Source organism: Poecile atricapillus, chromosome 13, assembly GCF_030490865.1.
Source record: "Poecile atricapillus isolate bPoeAtr1 chromosome 13, bPoeAtr1.hap1, whole genome shotgun sequence".
NCBI lineage: Eukaryota > Metazoa > Chordata > Aves > Passeriformes > Paridae > Poecile > Poecile atricapillus.
Genome location: NC_081261.1, coordinates 15,689,376 through 15,705,904, shown reverse-complemented (window position 1 = coordinate 15,705,904; position 16,529 = coordinate 15,689,376). Strand labels below are relative to the sequence as shown.

The following is a 16,529-nucleotide window of genomic DNA, read 5'->3' as shown; positions in this document are numbered from 1 at the left end:
CAACCTCCCAGACACATTATTTATAATAGGCTGTCTTTCTTAATACTTGCTATTAGTCAAAAGAGTGCTTAGTAAACATCCTAGCTGTCCAATCTTCACATCCCTTAAATAATGGGGTGGGTTCAAAAGGGATAAGCTTTCAAAGTAGGACTCTGCTCACCTTGTAAAGAGCCACAAACACCACCCTGATGTAGCCCACTTCTCATAATTTTCCAGGTCTTGTAGCTACTGCTTTGTATCTTCAAAGATACATTAAAATGTGACATAAAAGACCTCCTAGAGAGGAGACACTCATCGATTACTTGTGTCCTACTCTATCTATGATAGGTCTTCCAGCTCCCCCAAACAGGTATGTACTGGAACACCTAATTCCATATGGGATTGAACGTGGATGTCCAGAACACCAATCACACAAGGAATGGTCATATACAAGTGCTCATCTGCCTGATCATTAGACTTGGAGTTTAGTTAAATGTCCTGCTGTTGGCACCACTTCTAATGCAGCTTAGGTGGTCATGAGCAAAATGCAAATGTGGATCTGCATCAGTTTAATCATTTTTTTAAATTCAGATAAGATCTGGTTCAGGTTTCAGGAGGGCTGGACAAAATATGGTCATCAATAGAAGGCAAAAAATGTAGCCACAGAAGGATGAGTGCAGGCTCCCCTCCTTTCATCTCTTCAAAAGGAACAAGGACACATCCTGAGGTACACTTGCTTGGCCTCCAAGTTAAAAATGGTATGTATCACCTTGGCTATTTTCTTTCTCCTACAGAAGCACAAAATAACTGCAAAAAGCTTGCAAGCAGTAAGTAGCCACTCACTCCTGCTTTCCACTAAAACAATGTAAAGTCTGTGATCCCACCTTCTGCTAAAAGAGTACTAAGGAATGAAGATTCACCCTTTGGTGCGGCAGTGACAGATAAAAGCCTTCATTTACCTTTTCTCCCTAGGCTACATAAAGCAGCATTAAATGCCAGTTAACAGGTCCAACAACGCTCCATTTGGGTTGGGATAAGGCCCCCGTCCCTCCTCCACACCCTCCCTTTAAACCTCTCCGCAGGTTTGGAAGATCAAAGAAAGACACCTCCACTACTCTCTTCCATTTTGTTGGGTAAGAAATATTACTATTGCATAAAAGCGTGTGTGTATAGCTATATCTACAGGAATTTATCCGTGTCTGGGAACCCCGCGTCCAGGGCGGCAATAGTGGGACTGACGGCTTCACTTTGTTCTCCGTCGAGTCGAGCAGGATCTCGCCTCCCCCTCCAAACCTGCTCCCAGGTGGAAGCGGCTCCTTGAGGTCAGGACACATCCTCACCCCGCTCGGCGGCCGCGGCGCGCAGAGGCCCCGGCCGCCCCCGGCCCTTCCCCGGGGCCGCCGGGAGGCGCGGCGGGGCGAGACCCCCGCGCTCGCTGCCTCCTCCCCGGCCCCGGGCCGCGCTGCCGTGCGGGGCCGCCGGGAGCCGCCCATGGCGGCGGGAGGCCCGGGACGAGCGGGTGCGGTGCGGTGCGGTGCGGCCGGCGCGGCGAGCGGGAGGGCGGGCGGGCCCCGGCCGGGCCTGTCAGGAAGCGGCGGAGGGAAAGGAGGGCGGGCCAGGATCGCTCACCTCGGACACCTCGTCCTCGTCGCTGCCGGAGCCGCCGCCGCCCCCGCTCCGGAGCACGGCGGCCGCCAGCTTGAAGTCGAGGGCGGCCTCACCGGCCGCGGGCGCGCCGGGGCCTCCCGGCCCGCCGGGCCCGGCCTCTCCGAAGAGGCGCACGGCCCGCAGGCCCAGCGGGGAGGGCCCGGCCGCGGCGGGCGCCTCGGCAGCGGCGGGCGGCGCGCGGGGCGCGACCGAGTCGATCTCCTCGTCGGCGGCAGCGGCGGCGGTGCCGTCCGTGAGCATCGCGCTGGTCCGGGCCCGGCCGTCTCCGTCCCCTCACGGCACCGCGGCAGCGCCACTAACTTCTCACACCCTACCCGGCCGCGGCCGCCGCGCCGCCCCCCCGCCGCTCCGCGCACGCCTATTGGGCGCGCTCGGGCGAGAGCGGAGCGCTATTGGCCGCGGCTCCTGCCACTCAGGGGCGCGTCACGCGCTCCCAGCATGCTGCCCTGAGAGCGCACGCCGAGGCGGTAAGAGCGCGCCGCCCCGCCCCGCTCGCCCGGCCTCGCTTCCTGAACTTTCCGAGCTATGATTGGTTCTCCGAGACATCAATCATGTGCCTTGGCGGAGCTGCGGTCGTCGATGGGGCAAGCGAGCTGTCGATCAAACTGCATGTAGGAATCACGGTTTTGATTGGTCGAAAGGTACATCGCTCACAACGCAAGGCGTCTGGCGTCTCCCGATTGGCTCCTGCGTGCCCTGGGCCCGCCTCCCCTTCGAACCCCTCTGAAGGACTCCGTCAGCGCGAGACGCCGTCACACGCCCGCCTGTTCCGAGCGGTGATTGGGTTGTGAAGCTGCCAATCAAACTCAAGGGCGCGCCTCCCTATGGCCCCGCCCCTTCCTGGGTGCGGGCCGCCATAGGCTGGGCGCCCTGGCTCACCGCTCTTTCGGTCACGCCCACTGTGACGTCACCGCACGGCCACGTGGCCCGGGGGTCTCGGGTCCCTCCGGGGGTCTCGGGCCCCGCGACCCCCGGGCCGGGCGATGGCCCCGCACAGCCCCGGCCCCCGCCCGGCCCCCGCCCGGGCTAGTTCACGGAGAGGTTGATCTGCGGTCCCGGGCGGTGCATCGGCTCGCACTGTGGGGGGAACAGAGGTTTCGGGGCTGGCACCGCGCCCACCCCGGGCGCCCCCGCGCCAGCGGCCCCGGGGTGGCTGTGACCGAGCGAGGCTCCCAGGACAGCACCGACCTCCTCGGCTCTGCTCCCCTGCTCCGGCCGCTCCCGGGGGTGTGTCCCTGCCGCCCCCGGGCCGGGCAGGGGCCCGTCCAGCCAGCTCAGGTCGTGCCGGGAGAAGATGCGCTCCAGCCCCTTCCGGATCCCCAGCAGCGCCAGCAGCTGCGGCCGGGCAGGCACGGGTCAGCAGCGCTGGGGCCGGGGGACGGGCAGCATCTCTCTGTCACATCCCTCTGTCACGCCAGGAGATGCCAGGGTGGTGGCCTGTCACCCACCTGGCCCTAGGGGACCAAACTTGCCCAGCAGTGACACTCAGCCTCTGGTGACAGCCCCGCGGGCCCAGACCAGAGGGTGACGGCTGCTGGCAAAGCACCCCCAGGCACCACCCGCCAGCGCTCATGTCCCCTCCCAAAGGTTTATGCCGGGGCCCGGGTGGGCAGCACCCAGGCCGGCAGCAAAGCGGTGCCAAGGGGTGTCATACCATCACCGGGAAAATAATAGCGGCCACGGTGGACTTGAGAAGCCAGAGCAGGGCCAGGCAGAGCAGCTGGATGATGGTGAAAAGGTGCACGCGGCGCAGGGGCACGTGGCGGAGGTAGGCGAGGTCTGGCTGGTGCTTGGCTGGCATCAGGAGCAGCCTCACACGGTCCATGAGCTGTAGCGAGAGCGTGGCAGGTGGGTCACACCTGTCCAGCTGCTGGGCAGCTCTCACCCACCTCTCTGTTGAGAGCAGGGCCAGCAGGATGGGGTTCCACCATCATTTCTGCACTTCAGCTCTCCTGCCCTCCCCTGTGCTGACCCACAGCTGATGCTTGGGCCAGTGAGTTTGTCTGCAAGACCAGGGGTCCTGGTGCCACTGTCACCCCAGGCCAGGGGAACGCTTTCCAGGCAGACCTCTAGAAAGGACTCTTAGCTGCCTTTATAGGGTTAATGCAGAGATAACACCCCTTGGTCCCTCTCAATTCACAGGAAACTTCTGCAGCCTCCTCCAGAGCACAGCTCTGGGTTTCCCAAGCAGAGAGAGGGTGGGAGTTTCCCAGCCTGTCATCCAGAGCAGGGTAATTGCAAGGAAACGGTGCTATTTAGAGGAAAAAGCACTGTAGATAATTCTGGAATAGGGATTTTTTCCCTCTCCATTGGTTTCTTGGAAGAACAGAACTGGCACGTGGGCAGCAATACCAGAACCAAAGGACTGTCATGTCCCAACTGTGCCTGCAGCTCCCAGGTGAGGAAGTCCCTGTGGCTTTGAGATTAATTCTGTGTTATCCACTGGTCCCACTTCTCCCAAACCACCTGATCCATCAGTGCACAAGTTCCTCCTGCTTCTCAGCATCCCAGAGCCCTCCTTTTCCCTTTCCTTTGCTCTAAAAAGGTCCCTCTTTTCCTCCTTGTCCCGGTGGGTGACAGCTCCGTGCCAGGCTGTACACCACAGAGAGATAAAATCCAGGCTCTGCTGTGCAGTAGCAGCTGTTGCTGAGCAAACCCCCTCCTCCCCAGCAGCACCCCCTCCCAGTGCAGCCCTCCCTCACCTGGATGCTGTTCAGCGCCGTCACCCCCATGTGCAGGAACACCCCATACAGCACCGGCATCGGGATGTGCTGCAAGACAGTGGGGTGGGGGATCAGTGGGGCTGTTCCCTGGGGGATCCATGGGGCTGTTCCCTGGGGGAGCAGTGGGGCTGTTCCCTGGGGGAGCAGTGGGGCTGTTCCCTGGGGGAGCAGTGGGGCTGTTCCCTAGGGAACCAGTGGGGCTGTTCTCTGGGGGATCAGTGGGGCTGTTCCCTGGGGGATCAGTGGGGATGTTCCCTGGGGGATCAGTGGGGCTGTTCCCTGGGGGATCAGTGGGGCTGTTCCCTGGGGGATCCATGGGGCTGTTCCCTGGGGGAGCAGTGGGGCTGTTCCCTGGGGGATCCATGGGGCTGTTCCCTGGGGGATCAGCGGGGCTGTTCCCTAGGGAACCAGTGGGGCTGTTCCCTGGGGGATCAGTGGGGCTGTTCCCTGGGGGATCAGTGGGGCTGTTCCCTGGGGGATCAGTGGGGCTGTTCCCTGGGGGATCAGTGGGGCTGTTCCCTGGGGGATCCGTGGGGCTGTTCCCTGGGGGATCAGTGGGGCTGTTCCCTGGGGGATCAGTGGGGCTGTTCCCTGGGGGAGCAGTGGGGCTGTTCCCTGGGGGAGCAGTGGGGCTGTTCCCTGGGGGATCAGTGGGGCTGTTCCCTGGGGGATCAGTGGGGCTGTTCCCTGGGGGATCAGTGGGGCTGTTCCCTGGGGGATCCATGGGGCTGTTCCCTGGGGGAGCAGTGGGGCTGTTCCCTAGGGAACCAGTGGAGCTGTTCCCTGTGGGATCAGCTGTTCTCTGGGGGTCCGTGCCTGCTCAGTGTCCTCTCATGTAAAACCCTGCATGTGTGTCCACAGTCTCTGCTTCCTTTATTCCCAACAGCCCAGCCTGTCCTTCACATGAGCCTCTGTGGTCCCTTTGGATGGCATCTCATCCCCCAGGTGTGTCACTGCACCTCACCTTGGTGCCATCTGCAAACGTTCTCCATCCTGCTATGTCTTTGATGAAGATATTACATAGTGTTTGTCCAGTAGGAACACTTGGAGGACACCACATGTTACTTGTTGCCATTTGGACACTTGGCTACTGGCTGTAAATCTCTGGACATGACCATCCAACCAATTCCTCATCCATCTAACAGTTCTTCCATCAAATCCAGTTTGGAGGTGAGGCTGCTGGGAGGCCCCCAGATCAAAGGCTGTGTGAGATCAGCCTCAGAGGTGAGTCAAGAGGTCGAGGAAAAGGGACCTCCTATCTGCCCACAGGTAATCCAGGGCCACTGGAAGGGTTTTTCCTAGCATGGCAGCGGCAGCAGGTGAAAGCCAGCAGCAGCCAGGTCATCCAGGTGCGGATATTTTATATGATATTAAGAATAAATATTTCTTCTATATTTAGTAACATTACTCCTGGCAGTGTGGAGAGGTAGTGGTGAGGTGTGTTTGGGGAGCACAAGGACCCCAATACACACATGGGACAGGTGACATGGGGCCACAGTGCCTTGTGTGCCAGCCCTCCCATGGCACTGAGACAAACCCTTGGTGCAGCCCATACCCACACAGTGCAGGCTCCTGCCAGACAGGATTCCTGTGCTGCTTCCATGGGGCAGGGTGAGGAATCTCCAGCCTTGAAGGGTATGCCTGCCTAGGAAAAGAGGCCACCCCAGCCAGGCTTCCTACCTTGAGCACAGGGGCCATGAAGATGGAGACTCCCATCAGGATGAAGACAGCCAGGCCTGTCAGCCTCTGCTCCCTGTGGGTGGCAGCACAGGTGTCACAGGTGCCTGGGGTCCCTTGGGAGCCCAACCCCCCTTCCTGCCCTTCAGGTCCCCTCTTTGCACTTTTGATGGCCACAAGGAAGGGAGTCAGCTGTGGGGAGATCCCCAGAGCCAGGTCAGATGGACAGTGTGGGCATGTCCCTGTCCCCAGCTCCACAGCCATGGAGGGCTCCCCAAGGCGGGGCCCAGCCTTGTTCACCTGATGCCCAGGAACTCGGGGTGCTCGCCGGGGGCTGAGGTTGCACTCTCCTTCCTCAGGCTCTCCATGTGTGCCAGGGAGATGACAGTGGCTGAGACATACCAGGGGAGGCCGGTGACAGAGGTGACAACCATCAGGAGGGAGACACAGAGGAGATCCAGGTGGAAGCCTGCTCCTTTCTGCAGGGGAAAAGGCAGCAGGGCTGGGGGCATCTTCCCACTTTCCTGGCCAGTTTGGGGTTCTGCTCTCCCTGGCTGTTTCCATGGGACCCAGGCAGGACCTGGATCCTCCTCAATGGCTGGTGCTGCCTGTTCCCTGTCCCCCTGCTCACCTGCAGCTTGTACTCCCTGCGGTTAAGAATGACAGCTGTGATCTGCTGGTCCATGAAAATGAGGATGGTGACCAGGACAGCAGGCACTGCAGACACCAGGCAGACCCACCAGGGGTTGGCTCCAAAGGGGAAAATGATCCAGCCCCGTGCTGGGTTTGTGGGCTGTGGAGAGCAGAAGGGTCACGGCAGCTGCCACCCACTTGTGGGGTGTGTGGCACCTCTGGGTGATGGGACCAGCCCCAGGTGCCCAGGCTGGAGCCCTACAGACACCCAAGGATGTCCCACCTCAGGAGTGGAAGAGCATCCTCACTCATCCTGGGGATGCTGCTGGTCAGAGTGACCCACCAGCCCCCTACAAGAACACTCTGGCTGTGCCAGAGCAGACACCACAAACCAAGAGCTGGGTGTGTGACAGGAGGTGGAAGAGGTGGCATTGTGTCGCCCTGAAAACTCAGCTTCTGAGCTTGCTAACATAGTTTTCTAAAGACTTTCCCAGGACAGTAACTGTAAACATAGATATGTGTACATTCCTTCTGTTACACGTCTTGTGATGGACATCTCTCATGGCCAGTGCAGTGAGAAAGTGTTATCCTGACCATCCAATCTCTGGCCGTGGTCAGAAACCTATAAATCCTGGAGGGAAAAATAAACCTCTCTCTTCTCTTCACCACACCTCGACCTGTGTCCGTGTGATCTGTTCATCTTCAGCGGCAACAGCATTGGGCAGTGATGATGGTGAGCCTGAGGAGGTGGTGGTGAGCACTGGCTGCTCTCGGGCACTGCCAGCCCCACTCCACACCCAGGGCAAGAAGCCCAAGCCTGGAGCTGAGTTTGTGGCTCTTGCTCCAGTGTGATCTGTACAGTCCAGGACTGAGCCAGGTTATCTACAGTGCATGGGATCAGCTGCGTGCGACCCTTTCTCATTTACTGGGGTGCAGCCTGCACCCCTGTAGGGCTGGAGCCAGTGATGGGAAGGACACGGACAGCGCATGGGGTGGCTACTGTGGTGGGCACAGACCCACACCCTGACAATGCTGTTCCCACCCTGTTGGCACCTTCAGCTCGCTGGGGACAAGGAGCTTGGGGGTCTCCAGGCCCAGAGCAGCATCGACAGCACAGGAGGTGAGGATGGCCAGGATGACAGCGAAATCGCTCACCAGCTTCCGCACCTGCAGATGGACAGGGCTTGGCCCAGGCTGGCAGGGGTGGGGGCTACTTCAGGAGCAGCCTCGGGGTGCAGCACCCAGAGCCACCCCCATGCCAGTGGGACGGTGGCCATGTCACTGGGGTGGCTGGAAGATGCTCACCCCCGCAGGGAAGTAGCGGCTGCTCCTGAAGCGTTTGAGTGCGGTGCAGAAGAGGAAGGTGCCCCCGAAGAGCAGGAAGGAGATGAGGGTGACATCGGGCACATACTGGCAGCTGGTCCCCAGGAGATGCCCACCTCGATCCAGGCACTGGGTCCTGCTCAGCCCTGCTGTGGTGACAGGAGGCTGCAGGGACAAGGTGGCAGTGAGGAGGGGTCACACATGGATGCCTTGGGCCCACCCCAGTGCCTCACCTGCCTGCCTGGGAGCAGGGACAGTACCTGCCGGGTGGCCAGGAGGGAGGGCAGCAACGTGTCATTCCCTGCAGAGCTGGGACCTGCAAAGGGACAGGGCTCAGATTGGTGCTGGTTTCATCAGGATGACTGGGATGATGCTGCCATCAGGCTGGGTCTTCAAGCTCTTCCTGAGGGCTCAGGATGCTGTATGAGGTCTCATGGGACCTCTGAGGCTGAGGTTCTGGCTGATGCCCAGGAAGCACCGAGGAGGGGACGTTCCCTGTGAAGGGCCTGGCTAAAGCACCAGACACTCAGAGGCACAACTGATCCCAGGCTGGCCAGCACTGATGTTTTTGGCACATGGTGTAGATCCCATTTCCAGGGTCAGTGTGGGTAATGTCATTTCCAGGGTCATGGCTTCAAACCCCAGAAAATGGCCCCTGATTTACAGACTGGGCTAGAAATGGCAAAGCAAACCCATACAGGTGCCCTTTTCCAGCCTCTGACATCCCCTATCCTGGAAAGGTGCAAGGAAGGAAGCCTGCAAGGCAGTTCCAGGAGGCAGCAGTAGGTGGACAGACTGTATGAAGGGAAGTGAAGGACGCTGCAATGTGGTCAGACAGGTGAGGATGGGATTAAACAGCCTCCTCCTCCTGTGCCTTCCCTCATCCAGCCAGGAAACAGGTTCCCAGTGGGATCCTGGGGCAGCAGTTCCTGCTCCCCACCCTCCCACGGCTGCTGGGCTCACCGGGGCTGGACAAGTTGCAGGTGCAGCTGTAGGAGGTGACGTTGTCCAGCCGGTACTGCCAGTTGATGGGGAAGGCATCTGCCAGGCTCAGCATCTTCTTCAGGGAGTCGTAGATGAATATCAGGCTGATGAGTGCACAGAAGCCTTCCTCAGTGAAGCGGGTGAAATACCGCACCAGGTGACTGGCCTCGGTGGCCACCAGCACCACACCAAAAAAGGCCACCCAGAGCCCAATCCAGAGGCGGAACTCCAGGTAGTCCAGGCTGTGATCCCTGGGGGAAAGGGTGGCTCAAATCCTCACCAATGACACCTGCCTGGAGTGATGGTGGCCCGTGCCCCAGCTGGGGGACAGTGGATCCATCCCTGACACTGAACTCACTGGCTGAAGGAGAAGAGGAGGCGCTCAAAGACAAGCACGGGGCCAGTGCTGCTCAGGATGGTCAAGGGTTGGCCCGAAAAGAGGCAGAAGATGAAGCCAGCAAAGGCTGTGCCCAGGAAGCTCTCCAGCACCCCCTGAAATGCAGGGGGGGGGGTGCCAGGCACATGGCAGGGAGGGGGGTTATGGGTCTGTCCCCCCAGCAGCACAGAACACAGGGTCACTGCTGGGGACCGTGAGGGAAGGAGGGAGAATTCAGGCAATGCTCGGGATGTGCTGGGGATGCTGGCAGGAGGTGGGAAGCCCTCAGGGCTGGGCTGAGCAGGGCTGGTACCGGGCACCTCATGGCCACACTGACCTGCATGTTGGCGGTTGCATCCCCCAGCATGCCCCCGAAGGTGATGGCATTGGTGACTGTTGCCAGGTAGATGTAGAGCACTGCTGAGAGGCACTGAGGGTGCAGGGCATCGGAGAAGTCGCTGCCGTACCACGGTGCCTTCCTCCGGATGTCTCGCAGCAGCCCCCCAAAAAGCCTGGGGTGTAGGAGGGAGGTCTCAGAGCAGACCCCGCAGAGAGCTGGGATTGTCCCTTCCCCTGGATACAGAAGCTCAGAGGGGCTTGGACATGGTGGCCCCATGAGAAACAGTGACCTGGCCCCAAATCCAGCACCTCCCACCACCCTTCCAGCCACTGACCTGCCTGTCCTCTCCAGCTCTTCCCCAGAGCGTGGGTGGCCTGGGCTGGCTCTGTCCCCAGCTGCTGTCATGTCCCCGTTACCATGTGGCTGCTGCTCCAGTGGGTCCAGAGCCGTCCTGTGGCAGAGCAGAGCCTGAGACAACAGGCTTCAGGTTGGGATCCTCAGGACCCAGCTGCATTTAGAGGACACTAGGATGGGAAAGGGAGAATGGGGAGAGGACAGGGGTGCAAACAGGGTTTGTGTGTCCCCTGATAATGGAGAGGAGAAAGATCAGGAAGAGGACAAGAAATGGCAGATGATGATCTTTGAAGGTTTCTTCCAACCCAACCATGATTTCCTCTGGCAAGCCCTGGAGCCAGCCCCTGCAGGACTGGTTTTGGTGGAGGAGCTGGGTTGTTTCACATCTGAGTGCTGAATCCCAGTGTTGCCATCAGTTCCCTTTGCAGGGGATTTGCCATTTGCCAAGTGGGACAGCAGGACTAACAGCAGGGGGGACAAAAGCAGGGGCCTGTGGGGGGCCTTGGCAGGGAGAACCTCCTGGCTCCTGGGCAACTTCATCACCATGGAAGTGGAAATTCCAGTGTCACAGACAGAGGTGTCCCTGCAGGACCTTGCAGAGGGGCTGGCAGAGTTAGGGGTGCCCTCCCTCCAGCCCACCTCCTGCGTGGAGATGGCAGATGGCTTGGTGGAGGAATTCGGGCACTGGGGTCCCATTTGCCAGGAGGAAGCACAATCAGCTCATCCAGGAATGCCTCTATCCCTGCAATGAGGTCCTCTCGGTGCTCAGCCTGCTGGGCAACTCTTTGGAAGAGCTGTGGGGAGATGCCGGGATTTAGCCACCACATCCCTCTTGGAACCTCCCTCCCAGCCTTCAGCCATCACCAGGAAACAAAAGCACCCACTTCAGGGCAACAGGTGCCCTACATCCTGCAAACCCACCCAGGCTTTTGTTTTCTTATCCTGAGCAAGGGAGGCCACCAGCTCACCCCATCCTCTGCCCTCCACTGCAGCCTGCAGAGGAGAGGGGTTCTGGTGTCCCCCATCCAGGCCCATCCCATCCATGGGTGCTGTGCCAGGCTCACCTCATCTGTCAGCAGAGTGGCCATGGCCCTGCCAACCTCGTGGTAGTCTTTCATTTTGGGGGGGCCCAGCAGGATGAAGAGGAACCTGTAGCAAGACAGCACAACTCCAGAGCAGCCCCCTCCCCCCAGGAAATGTTTCTCTGGGGGAGGACCATGGGGATGTGGGGATGGTGGCTGGGGCAGGCCTGGGGGCACTTCTGCCACCCTGAAACTGGGGTCAGGGGCAGGAGACAAGACATTTGTCTGCAGTGTCTGCTGCCACTGCATGGCAACCTCACAGAGACCACAGGACACCAGGACCCTGGCTGGATCACAAGGGTCTGCAGAAATCCCGACTGGGAGGTGTGGGGGAGCAAGTCTTTGGACAGAGGAGAATAAATCCTCAGCTGTGGATGAGGAGGTGTCTGTGGCATCATTTTCCTGGGAATGTTGTTCTCAGGCAGGATGCTGGTGTGTTAGGAAAGGAGAGCTTGCCAGCAGCACAGGTAGCAGGTTTGACAGGACTCTAGGGACCTGGGAGGAGACTGGAAAGAGAGCTCAGAGCCCTTGATAAAATATAGTAAAAATCCCGTCCTTGAGAGGATGGTGGAAAATCTCCAGAGGGACAATCCACACAAATGTTTAACTGAGTCCTCCACACCTTTCCAAAGTTGGTGGGAATGGTTACAGTCCTGAAAGCCTGAGATTGTCAAGCAGTTCCAGTGACTGTACCCTGAGCAAACCCCAGAGAGGGGGCAGGCAAACTCCTCTGGCTGTGCAAGTGGGACTTGACAGAACCCCCAGATACCGGAGGCCTCTGGAGCTGCTCCAGAGGGACGAGAGGTGACAGTTGCCTCAAGGGATTGCTTTCACCCTGGCATCTGCACCAAGGCGATGGGAAAAGACTCTTAGGATCCTGGAGATGGATCTGGGTGAGTGACAACCCTGAGGCAGTGGCTCCACTTGGGGGGATGGCACCCTGGGCAAAGGGATGGGTAGGGACAAGGTATTCCTGCCCTCTGGTTTGGGGGAGGAAAATACAGGGCAACGGGTTGTCATCAAACCCTCGAGACCCAGGGGCATTGACGGGGACTTGCCACCCAACTCCCCAGGGGGAGAGAGCAGCAGGTGGGTGGATGTCTGTCCTGCACCTCCCAGCTCCTGGGGACGGCTGCTCAGGGCAGAGTGACCAGGAGGTGGCAATGTCCCTCCTGATCCCCGCCTGCTTCCTCCGCGCACTTCCCAAGGAAGTCCTCAGCTGAAGGCACGCTGTCCCTTTTCCCTCACGGCTTTAGAGGATGGATTCCTCAGCCACGGGGAAACCATGGGGACCTCCTGCCCTGCTCCTCTCCCCCCACCTTGTCTCACCACTCAGGAGAACAGCGGGAGGGCAAGAGTCTCCTAAAAACCTGCCTCCCGCCCCCGCTGCCGGGCACCACGCTCCCGGCAGTAAGTGGAGAGCATGCAGAACCAGCCAAGGACAGGGAATACCCCGGGGGATGGCCCTTCCAGGCTGCCCAACAGACGCTCTACACTCAACCCGTTCTGGAGTGCTCCTAAGAAGCTGGGAAAAGCAGGAGGGGAAGCAGTGAGATGGGATTCTGGGACTGCATGCAGCACTCGGTGCCGTTCCCTTTGCTTTGGACAAGCAAAGACTAGTCTGCTGTGGGAAGAAATGGGGAGACAGTGACAGGGGTGGGCACAGGGCCACCAGCCGGGCTGTGTTACCTGCTTGGAAGAGAAACCTCAGCCAGTGAGCCAAGGGACACCCCACGCCTGAGGCGAATGTAGGCAGCAAAGGGCTTTTCCAGGAATTCAACTTCCCCGACAGCAACGTGGGCTGCTTCGGCCCCCGGTGGGACCTTCTTCCTAAATCTGTTTCTCAGCTGAAAGGAAAGGGATGCAGGGGCTGGGTACTCAGGATGCCGTGGCTGGGCATTCAGGATGCAGTAGCTGCTCCCAGTCCAGCTCCATGCTGCAGTACCTGTTCCTTAAGAGGCGTTTTGGAGAGCTGGGTTCTGGGCTCAGACCTGCCTTTGGCTTTCCCTGCAAAGTAACAGAGGAAACAGCAAAATCCATGTGCAGGAGAAGGGCCAGCGTGGGTACTGCCCCGGGCTGGAGGCAGCGGGAGAATTCCTGATGGGTCAGCCGGGTTTCCTACCTCGGCAGGGAGAGAGACCAAGCTCAGCAAGGAGCTGCAGCAGGGATTTTGTAGGCTGGTGCTGCGGCTGGAGGAGCAGGAGGGCTGCCAGGCGCTCCCTCAGTGCAGGCTGCAGCTCTGCTTCCTCGGGCTGCCCAGAAAGTGCTTTGTCTGCATCAGGGACAGGGACAGCTCTGAGTCCCCCTGGTTTGCTGCCCACTGGGGAGCTGCCCAGGGAAAAACCCCCTTAGCTGGGGTATCAGACAGCCCCCCCAGGTACCCAGCTGTCATTCATCAGTGCTGTTCTATAGGCACCTCCTGGTGGCCTGTCCCTCTGTGGTGACCAGCCCATCCCAGGAGATGACCTTTGCATTACCCATGTACCGATTATTTCCTTGAAACTGGTGGCATCCAGATCCAGGAGCATCGTCCCCTTCTGCAGGCATGTTCTCAGCTGGAACAGGCTGTGCAGGGACAGAGCTGGGACATGGGGTGCACTCCAGCGCTCCCCACCATCCTCCACCTTCTCCTCGAACTTTATCCACCTGTCCAGGGAGATGTGTGGGGTCAGTGGCAGGGTCCCTGTGCCAGGCAGTGGGAGCTGGAGCCTGAGTCCATCTTTGAGCTTAGCATGGGGCTGGCACAGGCAGGGAGGGGTTTGGGTGGCTCAGAGGTGCCTGCAGTTGGTTTATGGTGTAGGAGCAGCTGTGCAGACAAAGTGGTCACACCCCTATTCCTGCAGACCCACACCTCTCCAAGAGCTGATATGGGGAATTCCAACCATAATGAGGTGACAGGATGGTTCAGGTTTGAAGGGACCTTAAAGATCATCTCCAACCCCTCCACCATGGGCAGGGACACCTTCCACTATCCCAGGTTGCTCCAAGTCCTGTCCAACCTGGCCTTGAACACTTCCAGGGATGGGGCAGCCACAGCTTCTCTGGGCACCCTGTGCCAGGACCTCCCCACCCTCACAGGAAGATTCCTTCCCAATATCCCATCTAATGCTGACCTCTGCCTGTGCTGTCACGCCAGTCCTTTGTCTGAAGTTCCTCTCCATCTCTCTTGGAGCCCCTTTAGGTCCTGGAAGAGGCTCTAAGGTCTCCCCTGAGCCTTGTCTTCTCCGGGCTAAACAACATCCCACCTCTCTCATCCTGTCTCCATAACAGAGCTGTCCCAACAGAGCTCTTCCAGCCTTTGAATCACTTCCATAGTTTCCTTAGGATGTGCTTCAACAGGAGCTGGATGTGGTGCCCCAGGGCAGTCTCGCACAAAGCAGAACAGGGGGAGCACCCCCTCCTCATGCTGCTGCCCGTGGTGCAGCCCAGGCTACACTCATCTCTGGGCTGTGAGTGCACAGTGCCGGCTGATGTCCCATCTGTCACCCACCAGCACCCCCAGCCATTCTCCACAGGGCTGCTCCCAGCCCATCCATCCTCCCAGCTGTGCTGGGGGTGGCCCTGCCATTAGCAGCGCTTGCTGGAGTCAGAACAGAAGTGTCTTGAGCTGTTTCCACGCTCGGGCCATGCCAAATATTTTAACGCCGTGCACAGACAGAGCTTCCCTTTGTCCCCGTGGGTGGGCGCGCAGGCGTGTGGTGCTGCACGGGCAGAGCGTGCCCCGGCACCGCGGGCTCGGGGACAGCGGGGCTGGGTGCCGGGAGAGCCACAGCCCGGTGGCTGCGGTCCCACAGACACTCCGACCCCGGGGGATGACCTATTGCTGGCCCCAGACATACTGCCAGCCCCACTCCCATTGCTGGCCCCACACCCATTGCCGGCCCCACTCCCATTGTTGTCCCCAGACCCATTGCCGGCCCCAGACCCATTGCCGGCCCATGTCCCCATGCCCCTGCTGGGGTGACGGGGTTCTATGGGGCACGGCGGCATCCCAGCCTCGGGGCAGCCACTGGAGCCTTGGAGAGGCAGCAGAGAGGAGCAGGAGGAAGGGCGCTGTGCCTGGCCTGCCTGACATCCTGGCCTCTCCCGAACATTAAGTCAGCCCAGCGTGGGCACTGACGGGGCAGAGCCCTGCCTTGGGGCTGAGGCACCACCAGCCTCGGGATGTGTCCTGGCTCCAGCTGAGCTGGAAGGCTGGCCTCCCAAAGCATGGCTCGGCAGCCTGGCTCTCACAGGTGTGCCTACCTGGCCATCTCCCTCCACTCCAGGCCCGCCGAGGTGCTGAGGAGCTGGTTGAGCTGGATAAAAAGCAGTGGGCAGGTGATGTCCCCCCTCTCCTCCCAATGCAGGGCAGCACCAGCTCGCCGGGCCGCTGTGGCTATGCTGGAGGGGAAGATGCTGCAGCCGAAAGCCTGTGGGGGAGCTCCAGGGTTGCTGCACTCGAGTCTGGGCTGTGAGCAGCTGTCTGCTGCCCGGAGAGCCGTGCCACCATCCCCGGCCATGTGGGCTCGTATGGCCACCAACACCGGCAGCCACAGGCGTGAGCTCCCCTTCAGCACTCACAGGATCCCACTCATCCCACACCTTATAACAGCTATGAACTGGTTTAAACTGGCCACAAACCAATACACAGGAGCCAAGCCCAAAACAACCATCTCAAAACACCAGGGTCAGCCCCACAGGTCCCAGTATGGTTGTGTCCTGCCATGTCCAGCTGTCCATCTGGGCCAGGGACCAGGGGACCCAGCTGCAGGTGACCTGTGTGGATAAGGATGTTCATGGGCACCTGTGTGTTCCCAGCCCTGTCTGCACCCTGCAGGGCGTTGGTGAGGGGGTGGCAGGGCCAGCCCTGGAGAGCTGCTGGCAGTATCAGTGCCTGTGAGAGGGTGCTGTGCCCCAGCAGGAGGGGTGACACAGCCCATGGCAGCTTCTCCTGGGAAAGTGGATATGGGGAAATGCTCTGGGGAAGGATGTGGCACCGCTGAGCAATCCAGGGTGGGGAAATGAGGGGCTGCCAGTGACAGGGTTGACGGCAGAGGCTGGGAGAGCTTCGGGGCTGTGTCGGTGTTCAGAAGGCTCCTGTGTGAGCGGCAGCCCGTGAGCGGATGGAGGGGAAGGACACGGGCCCAGCCGCAGCCCCCTGCAGGGACAGGGACCGGGCAGGGCCTGCACTGCGCTGCCAGCAGAGAGCAGCCACGGTGCTCGCTGTGCCCACATCGTGCCCACCGCCAGCGCCACCACACTTGGCCCCTCGGTCCACAAACAAACCACGGGGCTGCGGTGTTTGTGTGCACTGCAAACACGGCGGCGGAACCGCAAACATAAAAACCCCGCGGCTCCGGCACGGGCCGGCTGTGCTGGAACCCGCCAGACCCGACAGGATCCAGCCC

At 60.0% G+C, this 16,529-nt stretch overlaps 2 protein-coding genes across 20 annotated transcripts in view; both read right to left on the bottom strand.

Moving 5' to 3' along the window:
* ANKHD1 (ankyrin repeat and KH domain containing 1) overlaps positions 1–2,574 on the bottom strand; it is a 100,185-nt gene extending 97,611 nt beyond the window's left edge. For 16 of the 18 annotated variants that reach the window (XM_058849043.1, XM_058849050.1, XM_058849041.1 and 13 more), the window contains exon 1: positions 1,609–2,549. In XM_058849043.1, the coding sequence (XP_058705026.1) occupies positions 1,609–1,887 (279 nt within the window). In that variant the 5' untranslated portion in view covers positions 1,888–2,549. Of the gene's footprint in view, positions 1–1,608 lie in introns of all 18 variants that reach the window. The other 2 variants (XM_058849059.1, XM_058849058.1) reach the window with 2 other exon arrangements.
* Positions 2,575–2,636: 62 nt separating this feature from the next.
* SLC4A9 (solute carrier family 4 member 9) lies at positions 2,637–15,689 on the bottom strand. 2 transcript variants are annotated; one of them, XM_058849062.1, is made up of 21 exons: positions 15,385–15,689; positions 13,625–13,785; positions 13,262–13,411; positions 13,085–13,146; positions 12,829–12,986; positions 11,122–11,206; positions 10,697–10,851; positions 10,038–10,154; positions 9,701–9,875; positions 9,346–9,479; positions 8,967–9,238; positions 8,264–8,319; positions 7,986–8,168; positions 7,734–7,847; positions 6,679–6,840; positions 6,348–6,526; positions 6,051–6,123; positions 4,350–4,418; positions 3,302–3,475; positions 2,836–2,982; positions 2,637–2,724 (listed from the first exon to the last, which is right to left on the bottom strand). In XM_058849062.1, exons 1-21 carry the CDS (start codon positions 15,639–15,641, stop codon positions 2,674–2,676), a joined length of 2,934 nt encoding a protein of 977 aa, XP_058705045.1. In that variant the 5' UTR covers positions 15,642–15,689; the 3' UTR covers positions 2,637–2,673. The 2 variants fall into 2 exon arrangements, with proteins under 2 accessions (XP_058705045.1, XP_058705044.1); XM_058849061.1 differs by having other exon boundaries at positions 2,653–2,982.
* Between the last annotated feature and the right edge of the window lie 840 nt (positions 15,690–16,529).

Excerpts from the sequence above, each read along its gene's own strand:
- SLC4A9 (XM_058849061.1), bottom strand. The coding sequence starts at position 15,641 with ATGGCCGGGGATGGTGGCACGGCTCTCCGGGCAGCAGACAGCTGCTCA. Across the intron at positions 10,852-11,121 it reads CCACTCTGCTGACAGATGAG|CTCTTCCAAAGAGTTGCCCA; the intron begins GTGAGCCTGGCA and ends ATCTCCCCACAG. Across the intron at positions 6,124-6,347 it reads CCCGAGTTCCTGGGCATCAG|GGAGCAGAGGCTGACAGGCC; the intron begins GTGAACAAGGCT and ends TGCCACCCACAG.